This window comes from Sander vitreus, chromosome 21 (assembly GCF_031162955.1).
Source record: "Sander vitreus isolate 19-12246 chromosome 21, sanVit1, whole genome shotgun sequence".
Taxonomy (NCBI): domain Eukaryota; kingdom Metazoa; phylum Chordata; class Actinopteri; order Perciformes; family Percidae; genus Sander; species Sander vitreus.
This window is the reverse complement of record NC_135875.1, coordinates 23,431,895-23,451,803: the sequence shown is the minus strand read 5'-3', so window position 1 is coordinate 23,451,803 and position 19,909 is coordinate 23,431,895. Positions and strand designations below refer to the sequence as shown.

Below are 19,909 nucleotides of genomic sequence, written 5' to 3'. Positions count from 1 at the left end.
CCCAAAGTAATACAGAGTAAACAAGATTAAAAACAATTTTTTTTAAATTGACGGGAATGCTTGCATAAAAGGATAGGTTTTTAGGCCCTTCTTGAAAGAGTCAGTGGTTGAGTGGAGACTCTGCAGACCTCTCATATTACCCAAATGTATTTATCCACTGTTGACATAAAATGATGATTGGTGCAGCTTTAAAAAAATAAGGTCATATGTAGGGTAAATCTGATTACTGACTTGAATGAATGAAATGTAGTTGGATGGATTTGGTTTGGAATCTGGTTTATAATCAGCAAAATGTCTGTTTAAGGCCGCATCACCCTGCAGAAATTCACCGGATCACTTTTTTTGATGTGAATGACCACTAACACATCTTTTATCTGATGTTGCTGCATGACTTCTCTCCCAGAATGCAACAGGCGGTTGATTTGGTCAAGGTGTGATGTTCTTGTGTTCGTTGCTAAGTGTTTGTTTGTTCAATGTGTTTCTCGTGTGCTTGCCGTGTTTATCTCGTAGACCGATAAGAAGGATCCCCAGGGCAACGGCTGCGTCACAGGATTTGAGGTTTTGCTGCAGAAACAGCTGAAGGGGAAACAAATGCAGAAAGAGATGGCAGAGTTCATACGAGAAAGGTATTAGCATTTTTTTCACACTTCAGCCTCAGGTTGCCATGAAAACCATACAGTTGTCATTAAAACAAACCGTTTCCCCTTTCTGTGCTCATTCATGCTCATCACTGTGTTGCACAACACAGGAAACACACATGGAAGCAGTCAGATTGCGTAAAGGCTGTGTGGTAATGAAACTCTCTGCTTCCCTCTCAGGATAAAGATAGAAGATGACTACGCCAAGAACCTCTCCAAGCTCTCCCAGAACCCTCTGGCAAGCCAGGAAGAAGGGTGAGTGAAGGAGAAGGACAGTAGCCTCTCACACACATGGTCGGATTGACAGATATGAAACAACATTAAAAATTAGAAAAAACTACACATTGGATCAACACTATGCAGCTGTTTGGAGATGAGGAGGCTGTAAATTCTGTGTTTTAAGGCTTCTTCCTTCACAGTATAGTGTGTAATAATATGAATGTGATACTTCATTGCACTGTAGAGGGCATATTTCAGCCATGAAGCTGTAGAGGATCAGAATTGATGATTGACAATCTGGAAAAATATATAAATGGCTGAAAAGAACAAATTTCAAACATCCACTGGTTCCAGAGTTCTGCCCTTCTATGTTTTATATCATTGGACATTGAATATGTTTTGACTGTTTTTGGTCAAATATGAAATTTTGAGCTGTGGGAAGCTTGAGATGGCCATTTTTCTTTTCTTTTTTTGACATTTTATCAACGAAACACACAAAGATTGATCAGTCCTAGAAGGCAGCAGGCGTTTCAGCAGATGTAGCTGCTACTTTCCATTTAAAGGGGCCGTGTGCAGCCTGTGCACGTGACAGTTACAGGATCATGATGAAACATAGTCATGAAGTCATAAAGTTAGCAAACTGCCAAATAATTTCAGCGTTCAAAGTGAAAAATTGATTTACTGATGTTCCCAACATAAATGTATTCAAAATTATAATATAATATTTAAAGAAAAGTCTCCAGCAATTCCAGCCGTGGCAGTAGCTCAGTCTGTATGGGACTTTGCTTGGGAACCGGAGGGTTCCCAAGTGAGATTTGAGTTGAGGAGGCAGACATTGAGTTGTGTGTGTTGAGGCTTTTAGGGGAACCCTGCAGCGAGACAGAGTTTGCTACTACTCCTGTTTCCTGCAGTGTGACAGCAGAGGGGACATCATGCTGAGGACAAGTCTTTGTCTGATTCTCCGAGGGGATGCAGGAACATGGACAGGAAGCTAACAGGCAGCTGAGAAGGGGCCCGGCCGACTGAAGACACCCGCTAAGAGAAGAAGCTGTGATTCAGCATCATTATTTAACTCTTCTTTATTAAGAGATTCCAAGGAGGAGAGTGTGTAGCAACGAGACAGAATCACTGCAGCATCACGAGCTGCAATATAACCTTCAAAAAGAACAAGAGGCCAAGTGATATATTTAATTTATCTGCCATGCATACATGGAGAAATAGGTGTTTCAGAATAAATAAATAGATATAATATAATAGTTGGGTGAGTGGGACAATTCTAATGACACTACCTTATCAAACAGACCTTATGCCTGCGTATGGTGGCTGGTTAGCTAATGTTAGTTAACATAAAGTCAGTTTGCTAACTTTAGCTGACTCTTCTGTACTTGGGCTACTGTGGTGCTAGTTGCTGAATTCAGAAAAAGTTACATAGGCTCACTTTGACCTCATAGAAATGATTAGTTGATACACTTAATTTCCCTTTCTAAACATTTATATCAGACCATAACGTGGTGCAAGCCATGTTTAGCTGCCCCCCCCAGCACTGTTTACATGCATATACAATAAGCCCTCTTGGTTTTAGCATGGTGAAAGAGACTCGAGTGGGATGGAGTTGTCCCATATAGAATCCAGATTATGCCACCCAGCTCAGTCTGCCCACACCCAGAAAAGTGCGACACAATCCTTCCATTCTTCTCTGTTGTCAGACAGGACAATCACTGTTTTGTTGCTCAGTTCCTAGCATTCGACCGGCCCAGCCCAGAACCAGCCATCTATTTATTCCTGAACTTACCATTTGTTTGGTAGATATGTGACCGTGAAGCATGTGACCACTTTTAATGCTACCATTCGTGCTCTGTGTCACTTCTGTTGGATGAAGGGACTGCATGGCGGGAGTTACAGTATTTTGTAGCCAAGCGATTGTCTATCCTTTGGGACTGTGAGACTGTAGCGATACGACGGAGGTCATTTACTCTGTGAATAGCAGTTAGAGTGGTGCAAGAGCTTGGAGTCATTGGAAGTGAACAAAGGCTTAAATTTCCTCTAGCTCCTATGTTTTAAATTGCTGTACCTGTATGAGCTGGCTTGAGTTAAACACATTATAGATCTCTTCACGTGATTCAAAGAATCAAATTGAAAATGTTGTATAAGGAAGATCCATTCACCATGTGTTAGACCCCAGGGATACACACAGTGTTTTGGTGAGTAACACTGACTGTAAACAGAAAACTCCACTTTAAGTTTCTGTAGGCGCACTCTTGTCTTTGTTTCTGCTCAGGCTTACACTGCTCTTCAGTCCAACCAAACCACTGTCTCCTGCGTAAAACATACACCACCACTTTCAGGTTTTCATTGTTCTATGAATGCATATGCAGGTTTCTCATCTGGCTGTCCCATGACTAAATCTGACTATACAAGTAGAACCATATCGGCCTGAATAACCGGCCCGGTTTGATGTATTCTAACTGTATTGTAAAATAGAAGGTAATCATCAACCATAGGATGTGAAAATATTTCACAGTTTCATTGTTAAAAACGACACATCTTTTCGACCTATTTGGATGTCGTAGTGTTGCAGGTGACTTTACTCCGACAGTGTCAGGAATGTTTTGGGTGTTCCTCACATGTCTCCATTCAGTCTTGGACCTGAAACCTGGTGACTAAACCCTTTCTGCAGTCTTTTCTCCTCACAGCTAATTATGAATCATTCAATTTCTCCAAATTAAAACACATGTGACCTATTTAAAAGACCAGTTTTGTTAAATTGTTATGCAGTGTGCTTCGGCTAATTTTATTTTAACACTTACTTACAAAACAATACAATCCTTCACCAACTGTGTTCAAAGCTGAGAGCCATATCTCATGTCCCATACATCCTAATCATCTGCTGGACTGTTCTACTAGCTCTTCTGCTGAACCGTGTGTGTGAGTGTGTGTGTGTGTGTGTGTGTGTGTGTGTGTGTGTGTGTGTGTGTGTGTGTGTCCTGTCTTGTGTCTGTATTAAACAGCCTGTGTCCTATCTGTCCTCAGGACTCTGGGGGAGGCCTGGGCCCAGTTGAAGAAGAGTCTGGCAGACGAAGCTGAGGTTCACCTAAAGTTCTCCTCGAAGGTAATTCCTCTGACTTTTCTCCACCTTTAATCAGCTGCTTGATGCCCACACCAAGGGTCTGGTTCTGCTGGAGCTTTCTTCCCGTTAAAGCAGAGTTTCCCCTGTTGCTCCTGGGATTCTCTGTGACTTAGAGTTTGGTCTGTTTGTTGTAGTCTGGCTGTCGTCACATAACTGTTCAACTGAATGTGATCAGCTGAGGAGCCTTCTTTATTTCAGCATCAGGGGGTCAGACCAACAAGCTCATATTGGTGCTGTTTTTGCCAAAGAATGCAAAGTTTTGGTCTACAGTTGCCAAAACAGTCCAACTGCAGACATGTCTCTTGGGGACACTCGGCCCGCGAGCCAATGGGAAGAGCGTAGCATCTCTGTCTCCAGAGTGAAGTGTGGATGTATTTAGAGAATTGGATATTGTGTTTCAACATGCCGCCACATTTATTCCAATAAAAGCTGCTCACCAGAGATAATTGGGTAAAGTTTTTAAGGCTTTTACATTATTCGGCCTTTTTGGCAATTGTTATTGGACCTATGGTTCAAATTGTGTTTGTGACACAAACAGATATTCATTGTTTTACAGATTTTTTTGTGTGATGACAGCAGAAAAAAGTGTGCAATGTCACGTGACATGCAATTTCAACTGTGGCCACTACTTTACAATAGCCTTACATCATTGCCTTAGTCCCGGGCCTTGGAGGCAAGTGTCACTTCCTTTGCTGTTTTGTTTTTATTAACCTTCTTTAGCTTAACCTTCTCAGGGCCTCCTACGCCACCCAGCGCCTAGCCTGCCCACTCAGCGCACACCCCCCTCACTCAGCGCCTCCTCCGCCCACCCAGCGCCAAGCCTTTCCAGCCAATTTCTTCTTAACACCTAGTTAACTAACAAACTAGAAGAAGCTGTTTTTAGCTGGCTCAAGAGTGTTAACGGTACTTTAAAGTGCCCATATTATGCTCATTTTCAGGTTCATAATTGTATTTTGAGGTTGTACCAGAATAGGTTTACATGCTTTAATTATCAAAAAACACCATATTTTTGTTGCACTGCACATTGCTGCAGCTCCTCTTTTCACCCCGTCTTCAGGTCTCTATTTTAGCTACAGAGTGAGACATCCTACTTCTGTACCATGTTTGTTGGGATTCATAAGGCTCGCAATTGCTAGCCAGCTGTTTCTCTAACTGCAGTCAGTACAAGGCAGGATTAGCCGGGAGACTTCTAAACGAGGGCGCACTTCCAACCTTGCGTGGAATACTTGCAGAATAAGGACATGTAAGTAGTTCTTTTGTAGATTATGGTGAACTTGTGTGTGTTGTAGCAGTGTTTTGCCATTGAGAACGAGGGGGCTAACCGCTAGCATGCTAGGACTAGCATGGTTTAGCCCCCTCGTTTTGGCTAGTGATGTAGAAAACCCTGCAGATTTTGAACAGATCACCCGGAGAGTGAAGGCAGGTTACATTCAGAAACCCGTATCTCACTCAAAACAGCATGGATGTTTGTTTTTTCAAGTTTGTATGCATGTGGAAGCACCAGAGACACAAAATAACACCCCAAATCCCAGAAAAAGTTTTTTTTCATAATATGGGCACTTTAAGTCGTTTACACCTTGTGGGTGTTGTTCAAGCTTGTTAAATAAAAGTCTTGTGGGTGTTGTTCAAGCTTGTTAAATAAAGGTCTTGGGAAGAATAATGTCTGCTGAGGTGAGTGACGTCTCTCCCTCGTGTTGCCCCTGTGCTTCACTCAGTCCAAAGGAGGGAGGTGTTGAATGATTGCTTGTGTTTGTGTTGAGCAGCTCCAGAGTGAAGTGGAAAAGCCTTTCCTGGCCTTCAGGGAGAACTTTAAGAAGGACATGAAGAGGTTCGACCATCACATCGGCGACCTGAGGAAGCAGCTGGTTGGTCGCTATGCAGCGGTGGAGAAGGTACACACGAACACACAAACTCTGACACAGAAGTGTGTTACTTCTGTCCATGTAGGATTTCACAATCACTGGTGATTAAAATTCCACATCTCTTCCATAAGCAGACGCCTGTTTTTCTGCTTTTTGTACAATGAAAAGCAATTGGCTGAAGCCTGAAGGCAACTGGAAATCTGTCTCACACCATCTGTCAAATCTGGGACAAACCAGTTTCTCACTGATAAACTCATCTGATGGATGAATAGAGCATTTGAAGCAGGACAGGAAATAAGATAATAAGATACTGGCTATGTTGGCTGTCATAAGTCAATGGATGATGGTTGATACTGAGACAGTGTGTGGCAGAATGCATTATCACTGTGATAAGTGGAAGCAGACTGTAACATTCTAAAGGCTTGTATCACTTGAACTAGAATGATGTTTGTTCCCAGAACACTACATACATGTTTTTAGAAAAGATTTGCTGCCTGAAACTCTTCTGGAAATGTAAAAGCATTTACATAAAAAAGGGATAATAGGAGGTCTTTAGCATAAATATAAATTCCTATCGGTGCAGCTGTGAGATGTGAGCGTGCCTCTGACTCCTGTCCTTGTCTTCATCAGGCCCGTAAAGCTCTGGCTGACAGACAGAAAGAGCTGGAGGTCAAGACTCAGCAGCTGGAGATCAAACTCAGCAACAAGATCGAAGAAGACATCAAGAAGGCCCGCCGAAAATCCACACAAGCAGGTCAGAGCCAGGGGTCAAAGGTCACACTCCAGGGTCACTGTGGGCTCACAGTCTCACTGCCCAGCAAGCTCTTATATGTCTGTGAATGTAAAATATATGGTGAGACCAAAATAAGCTGTTGACTGCTGATACTGATCAAACACTGCTTACAGTTTGTTATAAAGTTAAGTGCTTTTGAAGTTCCATTTTTTAAATTGTCATGGCAAAGATTTCAAGCGTTCAAGTGTTTCCCCAGATTTACTACAGAAGGGAAAGGCTCTTAAAATACAATTAAAACTAAAATTCTTCTGTACAGTGAAACCCAGAATGTGATGGGATTCTTGTAGGCAAAAGTAATTTGTACTTCCCTGAGCTGGTGATGGATAGCAAACCATTTGACAGTTATCATTTTATTCAGTGAATGCAGAGTCCTGATGCGAGGGTCAAAGGACAGAGGGTTTCGGGGGGTTTACAGATTGTAAAGCCCTCTAGGGCAAATATATGATTTATGTCTCTGTGAATTACAGAGTATTGTCTGTAAAGTGTCCTGAGATAACTTATGTTAACATTTAACACTATAAATAAAATTGAATTAAAAACAGAATTGAATTGCCAAGGTGCACAGAGTAGCATCTGCTGCCCCCTAGTTTGAGCCCACAAGCTTACCAAGCAGGTTGTTGTCCTTTCAGATGTTCTTGTCAAGGGTAGCTCCCAGCTAGGTTGGGTTGGGCCGGGCTTCAGCTTTAGTATGCTCAGTTGGATGTGTAGTCCTTTGGCAGGTTTTTGAGTACAAACTGCAGCAGTCGACCTCTCTCTCTCTCCTCCTGCAATGAAACAACATACATGAAAGAAAGGATACTGTTTCATTTTCACATAATGTGAGCAATATCCCGTGTGTGCTGCTTCCAATAAAGACTAAATTGTATGCTGTCTCCACATTGAAAATGTTTTAGAAAAAGATTTTAAAAGTTGTCATAATCAACCAGACATTCACCTTCTGTTTTAGTGAGACTACCAGCAAACAAAATGACTTTGACCCATCAAAAATTTAAATCCTGGCACCGTGCCTGGAATGTCACTAAAACCATTGGAATCATCCTATGGGGAAAACAAATTTCATGACAGTTACATGATATGTCACTCTTGACCAAAGAGTTAGCTTGTTTGGCCTTCCCTTTTAAATCATGTTGCACAAACAGGCAATAGTCCTCTGAATATGGGGATCTGGATTTCATCATTCACCCTATAAAAGTCACTCCCCACTAGATATAGGATTCTCCCTTATCAGAGATGATCTGAGGATGATCAGCAGTGAGTTTGTGTCAGTGCTGCTTTAAATCCAGCCAGAAGTCAGACCTCGCCGGACAGCAGAACTCATACAGTTTAGTAAATGGTTACCTTAATGGACATAATTCGGCAGTTTCTTCAGCCGTTCATTGAAGCAGTCACTTGAGATCGGCTTTGAAGTGAGATGCTGTGTTTGTCTTTTTGTATGAGTCGTGAGCTCTTTCAGCAGTTGGAGCCAGACTGGGAGTTTTTTAATAGAGGGATGGGAGAGGAGGGGAAGGGGGGTCAGAAACATTCTGCGTGGGCATGGACTTAACTCCAGGTACACACACATACATGCACATTAATAATCTGCCTGCAGATATATCCATCATACTAAAATGAGTTCAATCTTTTATAGAGATATTTTGATGAGACTTATACCCCTTTCACACCAATGGCTCTGTTCGCCGCACATTTTGAAAAAACAACATACATTTTGTCCCACTGTGCTTTACGCTGAGTTTTCATTATATACTGTATTAAACTAGGATGTTCACAGGCAGCTTCAACACCAGCAGGGAGGAGCGGTTCAATTCATTTCGGTCTGCCGGCAGTGGGTGCCCAGATATTCACTAGTTTTCCTTTTGCAAAGTGGTAAGAGGTAGGAGTTTAACAGGCAAAACACGACACAAGGGTTAAAAACCCAGCGTTAACGTATGCAAACTTTTTCTTTTTAACTTTTCCTCAGTCTTTTTAAAATTGAGTCATGAAGCCAACAGCAAAGCCCAACTTTACTTTAAATGAAATCAAACAAAGACAAATGTTCTCCCCTCGCCTTAAAATGATCAAAAACTACTACTTGAGTAGCCTACCTCCTTTTCCAGTTGCTGCAATAAATATACAGAAGAGGAATCACTCTGGACAAAATCATCTGAAAAATGTTGGTTATTTATTTGTGCTTTAGAACGTTATCACTGCGAAACAATCATAAAATAAGCTTTATTTATATCTCCCTACTGTACAGTGACAGATTCAATAGCTACAAAACATTAGGTCTGCTGGTGCACAGCTGGACTGGAGTATGTGATGTAAAGCATGATTTATGCTTCTGTGTTAAATCTACGCCGTAACTACGTACTTAGGTATGTGGAGATACCAGCCTTATGTCACCTCTCGAAAAATGTAACTACACGTCACAGCGAGCGATATTACGAATCCCACTATAGCCACGCTAAGACCCGCCCTTCAATAGCATTTATTGGCCAGGCGTCCATGCTTACGCAAGGTAACGTAACCCCGTTTGAGGTCCTATCCCCTGACCAATCGGCTATTAACCTTAACCAGTCATGGTCAAATGCCTAACCCCAACCAATCGACCACTAATGGGTCAATGGGTCTAAGTGGGATTCGTAATTTCGCTCGCGCAGATGCACGGCGCTCGGGCGTGGCCTGGTAGCATTGCATTTACCCCCCCCCGACTCATTTCCTGGTTCTCCTTCTCCATAAACAACATGAAATCAAAGATAGGGTTAACTTTTCCTGCTACAGATTTGCCACCGTGGTCAGAAATAACAGGGGAGACACTTTGTTTCTCTCACTATGACTCTAGAGTTACAAACCCACACACACAAACCCAGGGAGAAAAACAGCAGTATTTGTTGACGTTGCTAATGGCGTCTGGCTGCCACAATAGGCTTGTTCAAGATGAGCTGCGCCTCGCCTGTAAAGTGGACGACAGCAGGCGGCAGTAGCCGGGGGCGGTGACAAAAATCCGCTGTCAAGTCGGACAGTTTCCAGCCGTTTCCAGCAGCCATTCGGAAATTACAAAAACACTCACATCCTGTTAGGTCCGATTCCGATTTAATAAAATGTTATCAGACCCATATATCAGCTTGTACACAGTCTCCAGTTGTTTTTATTATGACAGAGTAGCTGTCAAAATGCTCTACATGGGATCTGTTGCTGAATTTAATTAACAACACACTGTAGATGATCCGTAATCTGAACAGATTTAGTCTCTCTGATTTCAAAATTTAACTATCAGCCACACAACATGGGTTCTGTACAGAATAAGCCTTTAAATCAGAAAAATAGCAATCAAAATCCCTCTAATTCAAAAACAATAAAAAGTTGTATATAAAACGTCATCATGTTCGATTCTGAGCTAATCAGCTGTTAGATCAGCTGAGAGCCAGGCGTTTCCCAGCATGCCCTGGGTCCGCCTGGGTCTTGCACATGGATGTATTAAGAGAACTGGATACAGTGTTCGGCTGGAAGCCCCGTACGTCCCATAGACTGTATATAAGAATGGACCAACAGATCCGTTGCTCTGGACGGAGACCAGTGAAGGCCTTTAGAAGCACTTTTCCGGTGAGCGCTGAGCGTTACTGCGCAGCCTCCAACTGAGAGAAACAATGTAAATGTGACGTGAGCAACGTGTCTGAAAGTTGTAAGTCTTCTGGTAGTTGTGCTAAGAGAAATCTCAATCATTCCCAATCTTGCAGAGACGGAGAGCGTAGGTATATGTAAGGAGATAACATGGACACAGGCTAATTATTGCTAACTAAAATGCTAGTTAACATTAGTAATTAAACTTAAACAGCTAATGTAATAGGAGATTCGAGCTCTGAAGCGAAGCTTACCCCCTTGGTACGTCCAAAGCCCGTCTACAGAAAGCTGTTCCACTCCCTATTCAGCCCCATTGTACCGAATTTGGTTGCAGTTCCACCAGAGTTCCACTGGGGGTGATCGCGGTCCAGTGCTAAATGAATGGGACTCTATGGAGCTAGACGGCTAAATTTGTCTTTTGTCGTTGAGAAATCTCAGATTTGATTGTAGTTTTTGCAAGTTCAACATGGATTATAGGTCAAAAGTTGAATGAACGAGTAGAACCAGAACCAGAATGTCAGAGTGAATATTTCGGCGTGGTCTTTAAAACATTAGCAAACCTCTTTCTAGCATGTGTATTAACAGGGAGAGCCTAACCTGTCAGCTGTGTTGTCGATGCTTCGAGAGAACAAAGGAAGCGACTCAGAGCTTGCCGTAAAGCAGTATCTCTGGCCGTATATGTGTATGACGTCATTGACATTTTAAAAGGCTTTTTAGAACAAAACAGCCACTTTAAAAAAATCTAACACCCAGCAGTGTGTATTTTCTTAGCCTCCCCTTTCGAATGTAACATTCAAATTACTAGACAAAAAATAATATCCTGAGAAAAGTGGATTTTGAGGGGTATAGCTCCATAGAGTCCCATTCATTCTGCACTGGCCTGTGAGCGCCCCCTATATGGAACTCTGGTGGAACTGCAACCAGTTCAGAAGCCGGAAGTAACGAGAGAGTGGAACTTCTTCCCTTATTAGAAATTCTTTGGTACGTCCCAATGAGAGTGCTCAAAAGCGCATAAAGCAAACATGGAGCTCGGATCTTCCGCATGGTTGGCCCTTGACATCACGATGGACACGTGCACTAGCAACAATTTGTTTGTGTTGTCATAGCAACCGGTAGCAACATGCTCGTTTATGAGCTTCTCTCTTGTGTCTCTTACAAGTGGCGAACTCATGAACTTGCCGTTTTCATTGTCGAACACTGTATTTTCGTTGTTCCCGATCGTTTACATGCTTAGCTAAATAAACGATAGATGTGTTTAGCTAGACAACCAAGGAGATTTAATAATTATGTTGTGCTACTAGCTAGCTAGCTAGCTACTAACTAGCGCTAGCAGTTAGCCTGCAGTTTCGTGAACAAAGCTCATCCATGGCTTCATCAAAGCCCGTCTACAGAAAGCCGTTCCACTCCCTATTCAGCCCCATTGTACCTACTTTGGTTTCAGTTCCACCAGAGTTCCACTGGGGGTGATCACGGTCCAGTGCAAAATTAATGGGACCCTATGGAGCTAGACGGCTAAATTTGTCTCTTTCGCCTGATTGTCGTTGTGAAATCTCAGATTTGATTGTAGTTTTTGCAAGTTCAACATGGATTATAGGTCAAAAGTTGAATGAACGAGTACTTATGCCCTTTCGATTTGTTACAGGTTGAGTCGTTCTTGCCCATAACACGCTAGCATTCTGCTAATGAATGCTGATTGGTCAGTGAAGGATTGATTACGATCGGCGGCAAACCTTCCAGCTGTGTTGTCGATGCCTCAAGAGAAAAAAGAGCTTGCCGTAAAGCAGTATCTCTGGCCGTATATGTGTATGACGTCATTGACATTTTAAAAGGCTTTTTAGAACAAAAAAGCGACTTTAAAAAAAATCTAACACTCAGCAGTGTGCATTTTCTTAGCCTCCCCTTTCGAATGCAACATTCAAATTACTAGACAAAAAATTATATCCTGAGAAAAGTGGATTTTGAGGGGTATAGCTCCATAGAGTCCCATTCATTCTGCACTGGCCTGTGAGCGCCCCCTATACGGAACTCTGGTGGAACTGCAACCAGTTCAGAAGCCAGAAGTAACGAGGGAGTGGAACTTCTTCCCATATCAGAAATTGGAAGCTGGTAAGTTGATATACCCCAAAACAAATTATCCGCTGAAATATAGACGTTTCTTTCGCCATGCAAAGTCTATATGAAAAGTCTTTCTTGGCCATGGGGTGCAGTACCACCCCTATCCACTAAGCCCATGGTGGCTTTTAGATGCGCTCTTCCTGGGGGCTTGGTGTCAGTACCCGATCCGTTCTGCGCATGCGCACAATTCAGAAACTCAATGTGTTTTATAACACTGCCTGATCAGTTCTACGCTTGCGCGAACACCAGCAAACTTCACAGCTCTATGCACACATTGGCGTAAGGATGTTTAGACATTTCTGGTTACCAGAAGAAAACATTAGACAGTGACAGTAGACCGTTATGATGGCAGAGATGAAGTTTACAAGGTGTTTGTTGGAGTTACCTAAAGTATCTGTTAATGATATACGGAGGGTCGTCCGGCCATCCAGTACAACACCATGTAGCAAATTAAAGAAATGCTTCAAATTTTACGTTTCATCATTTCTTTGCAACTTTGAAGGTAATTTGCTAACGCTAGCTAGCCTGAGCTAGAAGCCTTGCTTTGGTGTTTTAAGTCATGACTCCGTCCTGCTTCAGGTTAATCATGCTTTAAATAAAGTTTAAGCATGTGTATACCTCTCACTTCATGTGTTTGTACTTCGATGAAAGTATCAGGTAAAAACAGGGCTACAAATGAGATCTCTGTGAGAGACCAGCAAACTCCTAGCAAACTATTATGTAGCTCAATGCTGGATATTTCACCCCAAATTCCGGTCACTTTACTCTATTTGTATTTGTTTAGTGTTTGGTTTAGAAGCCTTTATTGGTGATTTTTTACGGTACAAAGTCCTGCTACATACGTACATATATAGCTAGCTATATATGCTCCGCTATGTCGCGTTAGCATGCAGCTATAATAGTTAGCTATCAGTATGCTAACGTTAGATTGTAGTGGAACGAAGGAGCACTTTCTAACGTCAAAAATCGCAGATAAAGGCTTCTGAACCAAACACTACACAATCGGACATGTTTCAGCAGGAATGTTACCCGGAATTGGGGAGAATTTAACAACATTGCCAGCTAAGATGACATGTTTACTGCCGTTAGCATGTAGCTACTATAGTGGTATACAGCAGTGGTGGCTGGAAGAGCTGTCATCCCGTCTTCAAAAGGACACTTATGTACGTTTACACTTCATCGCGTTAATAATAGACAGTCTATGGTTATTAGTCAAGACGAAGTATTAAAAATAAAAACATTAACATAAACAACACAACAACGACGTCGCTACACGGTTTGGGATCAGTGACAAGTCTTGATTGTTTGTAGCTATGACTATTGTATAATAAAGATTTAATAAAAAAAGTTGTGATGTTTGGTCGTAAAGTGTTTCAATGCATGCGTGGTACAAATCGCACAGGGACATTGTTAGTTTTCTACTACGTAATTATGCGCATGTGCAGAACGGATCGTACAGGCGGTACGGATCGGGTACTGACACTTGGTCTTGCAGTCGGTGAAAAGCAACTGCGCTGCCTGCGTCTTAAACCTGCGGCCGTCTTGATCTCGTGAGGTTATCGTTGCCCACGTGTGCATGACGTCAGAGCAAGTTGGGATCAAGTCGGACACAAATCTAACCGGCATGCATTGGGCAGCGATCGCCGGTGATCGGTTCTGCGCAGACCTGGCTCAACGAGCCTATTGACTACAGAGTGAGGGGAAGCTGAAGCATGGAGTCTATCGCATTTCAAACCCCTCCCAACGTCGTTGGATCCAAATGTTTTGCTGTCCAGAGTTTCTAAAATCAATGTATTGGTATTCATTTAGTTTTTTAAGGGTTGGAGGGCTGTTATGATGTGTTCATCTGCAGAATAAACAGCAGCTCATTTGCATTTCTTCCTGTTTTTTAAACTATCTATTCATAAAAGCATATTCTGAGCTGTATTGAAGACCATGTTTATTATAAACTGTGAAAAAGTGATAAAAAGTCATAGTATAGTATGTCGAAAAAAGGGATAAAAAGTCATATTATTGTATGTCGAAAAAAGGGAAAAAAGTCATAGTATAGCATGTCAAAAAAATGTATACAAAAAAAGTCAAAGTATAGTATGTCACAGTGCCCAAGAGGTGAACTAGCAACTCTCCAGCTACCAGTCCACAATTGCGTCAAGGACTTGAAGCGCCAACCCTCCGGTTCCCAACCCAACTCCCTACACACTGAGCTACTACCAGGCCAGTAGTATAGATTATCGAAAAAAGTTATAAAAGAAGTAAGTGTAGTATGTCGAAAAAAAGCCATAGTATAGTATGTCGAAAAAAGTGACTAAAAAGTCATAGTATAGTATGTCGAAAAAAAAGTCATAGTATGCTGTAACCTATAGTAACTTATTAAATGTGAAATATGAAATAACGTATAAAAATACAAAAATATGATAAATATGTACACGTTACAACTACCAAATAAAAGTAAAATTACTAACAAAATTCATTAGAACTCAAATTGTGTTTTAATGTAACATGCAAGAGGCATATGTTACATATAGTATGTTGAAAGAAGTAAAAAAAAAAGCCATAGTATGTCGAAAAACATGCCACCATATACATCGAAAACTATGTCATAGTGCCTGGTTAAGCGTAGCATGGCATTTCCCCTCTCTCTCCGAATTTCCTGTCCTATTAATAAAGGCAATAAAAGCCAAAAATAAATTAAAAAAAAGTCATAGTATGGTAAGTTGAAAAAAGTCAGAAATTCATAGCATTGTTTGTCAAAGAAAGTCTGGAAGAACATGCAAACTCAACACCAAAAGTCTACGTCACGCCATTTACATCCATTAAAAATGCAGAAAAAGCCTGAAAACACAAAACTTATACAGTTACAACACAAACACTGTAAAAGATATCAAAAAGCTGAAATTTTTTTAATAGCTAGAGGTTTTGGGAATGGTTCAAAGTTTGCAACATTCACACAATAAAAAAGCAGATGTTTACTGCAGAAGATTGAGAGTCATCTGCTGGAAACGGATTAATCTACATAATTTCCTCACTGATCTAATCTCACAGATGATTGGTGTTTGTTTTCTTGTCAGCAGGATACAGGCAGTAACATTAATGAATTAGCCTTTCTGTTTATCATTGCTTATGCTATCATAAAAGATAATCTATCATCTGTCCGGATTGTCTGCACTGTTAAGGATGATAGCATCAACTGAGTGAGCTGGAACAAATATGGTGCATGAGCGTTGTGGCAACGTATCCGCTGTGAGGGAATAGTTGGCCAGTAGTACCACCTAGTGGAGAAATTGTGCAATATACATTTTGATGTGCAGATACCTAGATACCAGTTGGCAGAGGCATTCTGTCAGGTCTCATGTAGTCCTGAGTGAACATGTATTCTCGTGATTCTCTCTAACAGGAGACGAGCTGATGCGCTGTGTCGACCTTTATAACCAGTCTCAGTCCAAATGGTTCGAGGAGATGGTCACTACGAGCCTGGTAAGAAAGAATGTGTCACATGTGTGTGACTGGAAGTGGTACCACGGTGGTACATGTCATTCTTTAGTCTTGCTTTAGTTCATTTTCAATGTGCAAATGTAAATATCAAACAGACTTTTCATTTTGTGTGCTAGTGTAAGATTAGGGTCGCTCAAAGACTGTCATATAATAAACATAATTAACAAACAACAAATTAAAAATAAGAAACGAGGATAAACATGAAATATAACAGTCAGCTATTCCACACATACATACTGTATTTATTACACCTGTAATAATAATGTACATGCCCATGTGCTCGTATACACAGCCATGTGCACTATATCTATTCACTCTTAGTCCACATGTAGTGTCTATGATTTCTCAGGTCAAATAAAAAAAGGATTTCATATTTTCTTTCCAGCTCTGTACAAAAAGCTTCTTATTTTTACTTTTAGGCAATTAATGGACCTTTAATCCACATACAAAATACACCTACAGAGTGCGATAGAAATGGGAAACTCCTCTCTAATACCCATTATGTATGTTTAGGAGCCTGGCTGTACATTCCCAGAAGCAATGCATTAGGGTTCCCTCTGAATTTTTACATGTATTTAAAAGACTTGAAAGTTAATTTCCATTTGGTCACTTTAGAGTCATATACGTTTGATCCCCTGAACAGTGTTTGCCAAACAGGGAATTTATCAATCATTCTTTTTAAGTCATTGAAAGTCCCCTGTTAGCATTGTAAAGCATGTCTTCCTCACGGTGTAGACAGATGGAAGTGACTCAGCCAGTTCTCTCCTCAGGAGCTGGAGCGGCTGGAGGTGGAGCGGGTGGAGATGATCAGACAGCATCTGTGTCAGTACACCACCCTCCGACATGAGACAGACATGTTCAACCAAAGTGTAAGTAAACCTTAACTACTTAAAAAAACTAAAAGGTTAGGGCTGAACTTTGAGAATTTAATTTTATTTATAGTGTCAAATCATACCAGTTATGTCAGGACACTTTTCATATAGATCAGGTCTAGACCACACTCTTTCATTTACAGAGAGCCAACATTCCCTAACTAAGACATGTATATCATTAGATTTAAAGCATTGTTCATCCATAACAATGCTACAGAAGGCCTGTGCTCGCCTCTGGCTCTGCACTGCAGACACCTAGGATCCTCAGAGGCCACTGGTAAACACCTTAACACATTTGGAGCTCTCTAAAATTTCACTATAGTGTGTTAAGTCAAAAGACATTTTGATAAATACGTTTGCAAGTCAAAGTCAAGGAAAATGTCACCTTGACTAAGTAAAGGCCTTGGACCAATTAAAATGTTCGGGAGGCACTAAAACAGACCAGTAATCCAGAGGGGAAATTCAGATCACAACAGTACAGAGACAGGTCAAGAGGCAAGATAACAGACAAAGGAGGAAAGAGGTGATCTTCAAAAATCTATATAGAATATATACATTGGATGCAAAATCTAAGAGACTAAATTATTAACTGCTGCTACATTTGCTGCATACATTTTGAAGTGATACAGTGTCTTATGCCTGACTGGCTGGAGAAAGGTTTTTTGCACATTCAACTGACTTTTTCTGTTGCACACTATTGTGCCTTTCATAATGGCTGTTCCGTTCACGTGCTGGCTTGGCTTGGCTTGGCTCACTTTCACTCGGCACGGCCAAAAGTGCCAACGGAAAAACACCACAACATTGGAGTTGAATCCATCCCATGGTTACCCCAGCTATCCCAGCAGAGGGAACCAAAGATCCACTGACCACTGTCAGCATTAACATCAGCTGTCCTTTGTTTGTCCAGACGATGGAGCCGGTGGACCAGCTGCTGCAAGGGGTGGACCCGGCCAGAGACAGAGAGCTGTGGGTGCGGGAGAATCAGACCGGAGAGATCAGGCCAGTAGACATAGAGATCTGACCTCAGTGCTGTGCTTATGCTCACACTCAGGAACACTGAGCCTGAGGCTGCATGGCTCAGGACTGACTCCTAACAGACCAAGGGAGGATCAGTCAGCGCTCACTGGCTCTTCACCGCCCAACAGCAGCCTGCTGAGGATGTTGTCAGTATTTGGGGAGTATTGTGAGAAACCTAAGCGATGAATGAAGATGTCAGATAGTGACAGGTCGTAATTTTCTGTTATGCAAGCTGATGGCCAGCTGAGACGGCACAGGGAAATGGGATCAAGTAGTGTGAATGGTGAGGCAAAAGGTGAGGCGAATGATCAAGTAGCACCAACATGAACATTTAACACCTGTAAATCTTTAATAGCTTTGTGTCAAGCAGCAGTGTAGTGCGGCAGTTTGCTTGTGCTTTAGCTCTGTTAGGTAATTCTCTGATTCATTTCTGCAAGTTGTTGGCAAAAAATGATTGAACAGATGTTGCTAAGCAAAATGCATTCTGACATAAGAGTGATATTACCGTGTCCCAGAATAAGACTAAGGTATTTAAATACTGCTATCCCCGTGTGCAGGTATTGATTGTTTGATTGATTGATTGTGATGGCGCGTTTACACAGAGGCGGAGCGAATATTCACACCGCTTTAATCGCCGGAGTTTGGTCGTATTGATCATTTGTGTTTCCTCGCATTACCCGTCGGTGTAGAGCTGCAGGCACCAACAATGTTTTTTTTTTTCTGTCATTAATATGGCCGAATAACCCCTGTGGCTGCTTTGTTCCTGCTGTGGAAGTCCCAGGTAGGCTGTGTCAGAAATTCAAACGGCGTCATGTCTGGATAACAAATTTGATCTGGAAGAGCAAAAAGCACAGTCATTTTCACCGCCTTTTTCAAGGAAGTAAATGTTTGGTCTGGATGACTGCCAATTCCAGCGCTACCTGAGGTTCAGATTTAGCTGTTTTGTAAGTTAATTTAACAGTTAAACAGTATATATATAAACTTTTAAAATGTTTGTTTTCTGAATGAAGTTTGGATTTATCAGCGCTATGCTAACATTAAAGCTGCTCCATCAACACAACACCAGACATAAATCTAGAACAGAGATCTTCAACAGGGACTCCTCAAAGTCACTGCAGGGTGGCCTCCAAATTGTTAATTTTTGAAAGTTTTTTCAAAAATTGAAGTCTTAACATGAATCCAACATATTATTAGCAAATATAAATCCCCACTGATGATAGACTTATTGGCCTATAGGTAAGGTAGTCACTAAGAGCCACAGAGACAGCTAATCCTAATGATTCACTGTTCCACATGTATGTTTAACACTAAAACATAATTTATAAAATCATACCAACAATTATTTTAATAGCTTAGTATTCTATGCAAAACAAGGTATGTATAAAGGCTTTAGGCCGCCCTACACCATATTGTAGGCCCAGTTTAATATGAAACTTCATTTAATACAATATATATAGTAGGGGGTCCCTGATTTGTTTCTCTTTCAGTTCAGGGGTCCTTGGTTTGAAAAACGTTAAAGACCCCTGTTCTAGACCTTACCAGGTAGTATTGTTACTTTGGTTTTGATTTGATTATTTATATTGTTGAATTGAATTTGTATCTGTATTAATTTTGCGTGATGCTTTGGCAATATTGTTTTTGATACATGCATGCCAATAAAACTAATTGAATTGAATTGGTAGTCCAACTTCCTCTCTTACTTTTTGTAAGAAATCGTCTTTCCGTCCGCTCTCTGTAGATAATGTGATAATGTGAATTTGCGGCGTTGGCGCTAATTCTGTGACATTCTCGCAGCGCCAATCGTGTCATGTCCATTTGCGTCTTTGCATTTACTTTTTGTGTAATCGCGCCCCCTTGATGTGAACGCACCATTAGGTAGAGCTAGTGAGCTATTCAAAATGCAATTCAAATGGTATTTGATCTAATGTAACTTTGGTTTGGACGCTTAATATAGAAATTATTTTAACAGTATGCTTCACTTTCATGAGAGAAAAGGATGTACGAATGTACATTTGTTTGTAACACTATCGAACATAGGTTTCGCTGGATTTTTTTGGAGTGTAAACCTTTCCAAAACATATAAAGAGCAGGACACGGCCACAAACGTTCCCTTTAAACTCTGATATGGCACCATCGACCCCCCCACCCAGTGGATGTTTAAGTCCTGAGCAGGTTTC

General features: G+C 41.3%; 1 protein-coding gene across 1 annotated transcript in view; it reads left to right on the top strand.

The window, feature by feature from the left end:
* The window catches only part of gas7b (growth arrest-specific 7b), a 59,325-nt gene extending 39,918 nt beyond the window's left edge, over nucleotides 1–19,407 (top strand). The window contains exons 8-15 of the mRNA XM_078278965.1: nucleotides 511–626; nucleotides 819–893; nucleotides 3,888–3,966; nucleotides 5,748–5,876; nucleotides 6,477–6,600; nucleotides 15,746–15,825; nucleotides 16,614–16,712; nucleotides 17,623–19,407. Of these exons, the coding sequence (XP_078135091.1) occupies nucleotides 511–626; nucleotides 819–893; nucleotides 3,888–3,966; nucleotides 5,748–5,876; nucleotides 6,477–6,600; nucleotides 15,746–15,825; nucleotides 16,614–16,712; nucleotides 17,623–17,736 (816 nt within the window). The 3' untranslated portion in view covers nucleotides 17,737–19,407. The remainder of the gene's footprint in view (nucleotides 1–510; nucleotides 627–818; nucleotides 894–3,887; nucleotides 3,967–5,747; nucleotides 5,877–6,476; nucleotides 6,601–15,745; nucleotides 15,826–16,613; nucleotides 16,713–17,622) is intronic.
* Nucleotides 19,408–19,909: the final 502 nt, after the last annotated feature.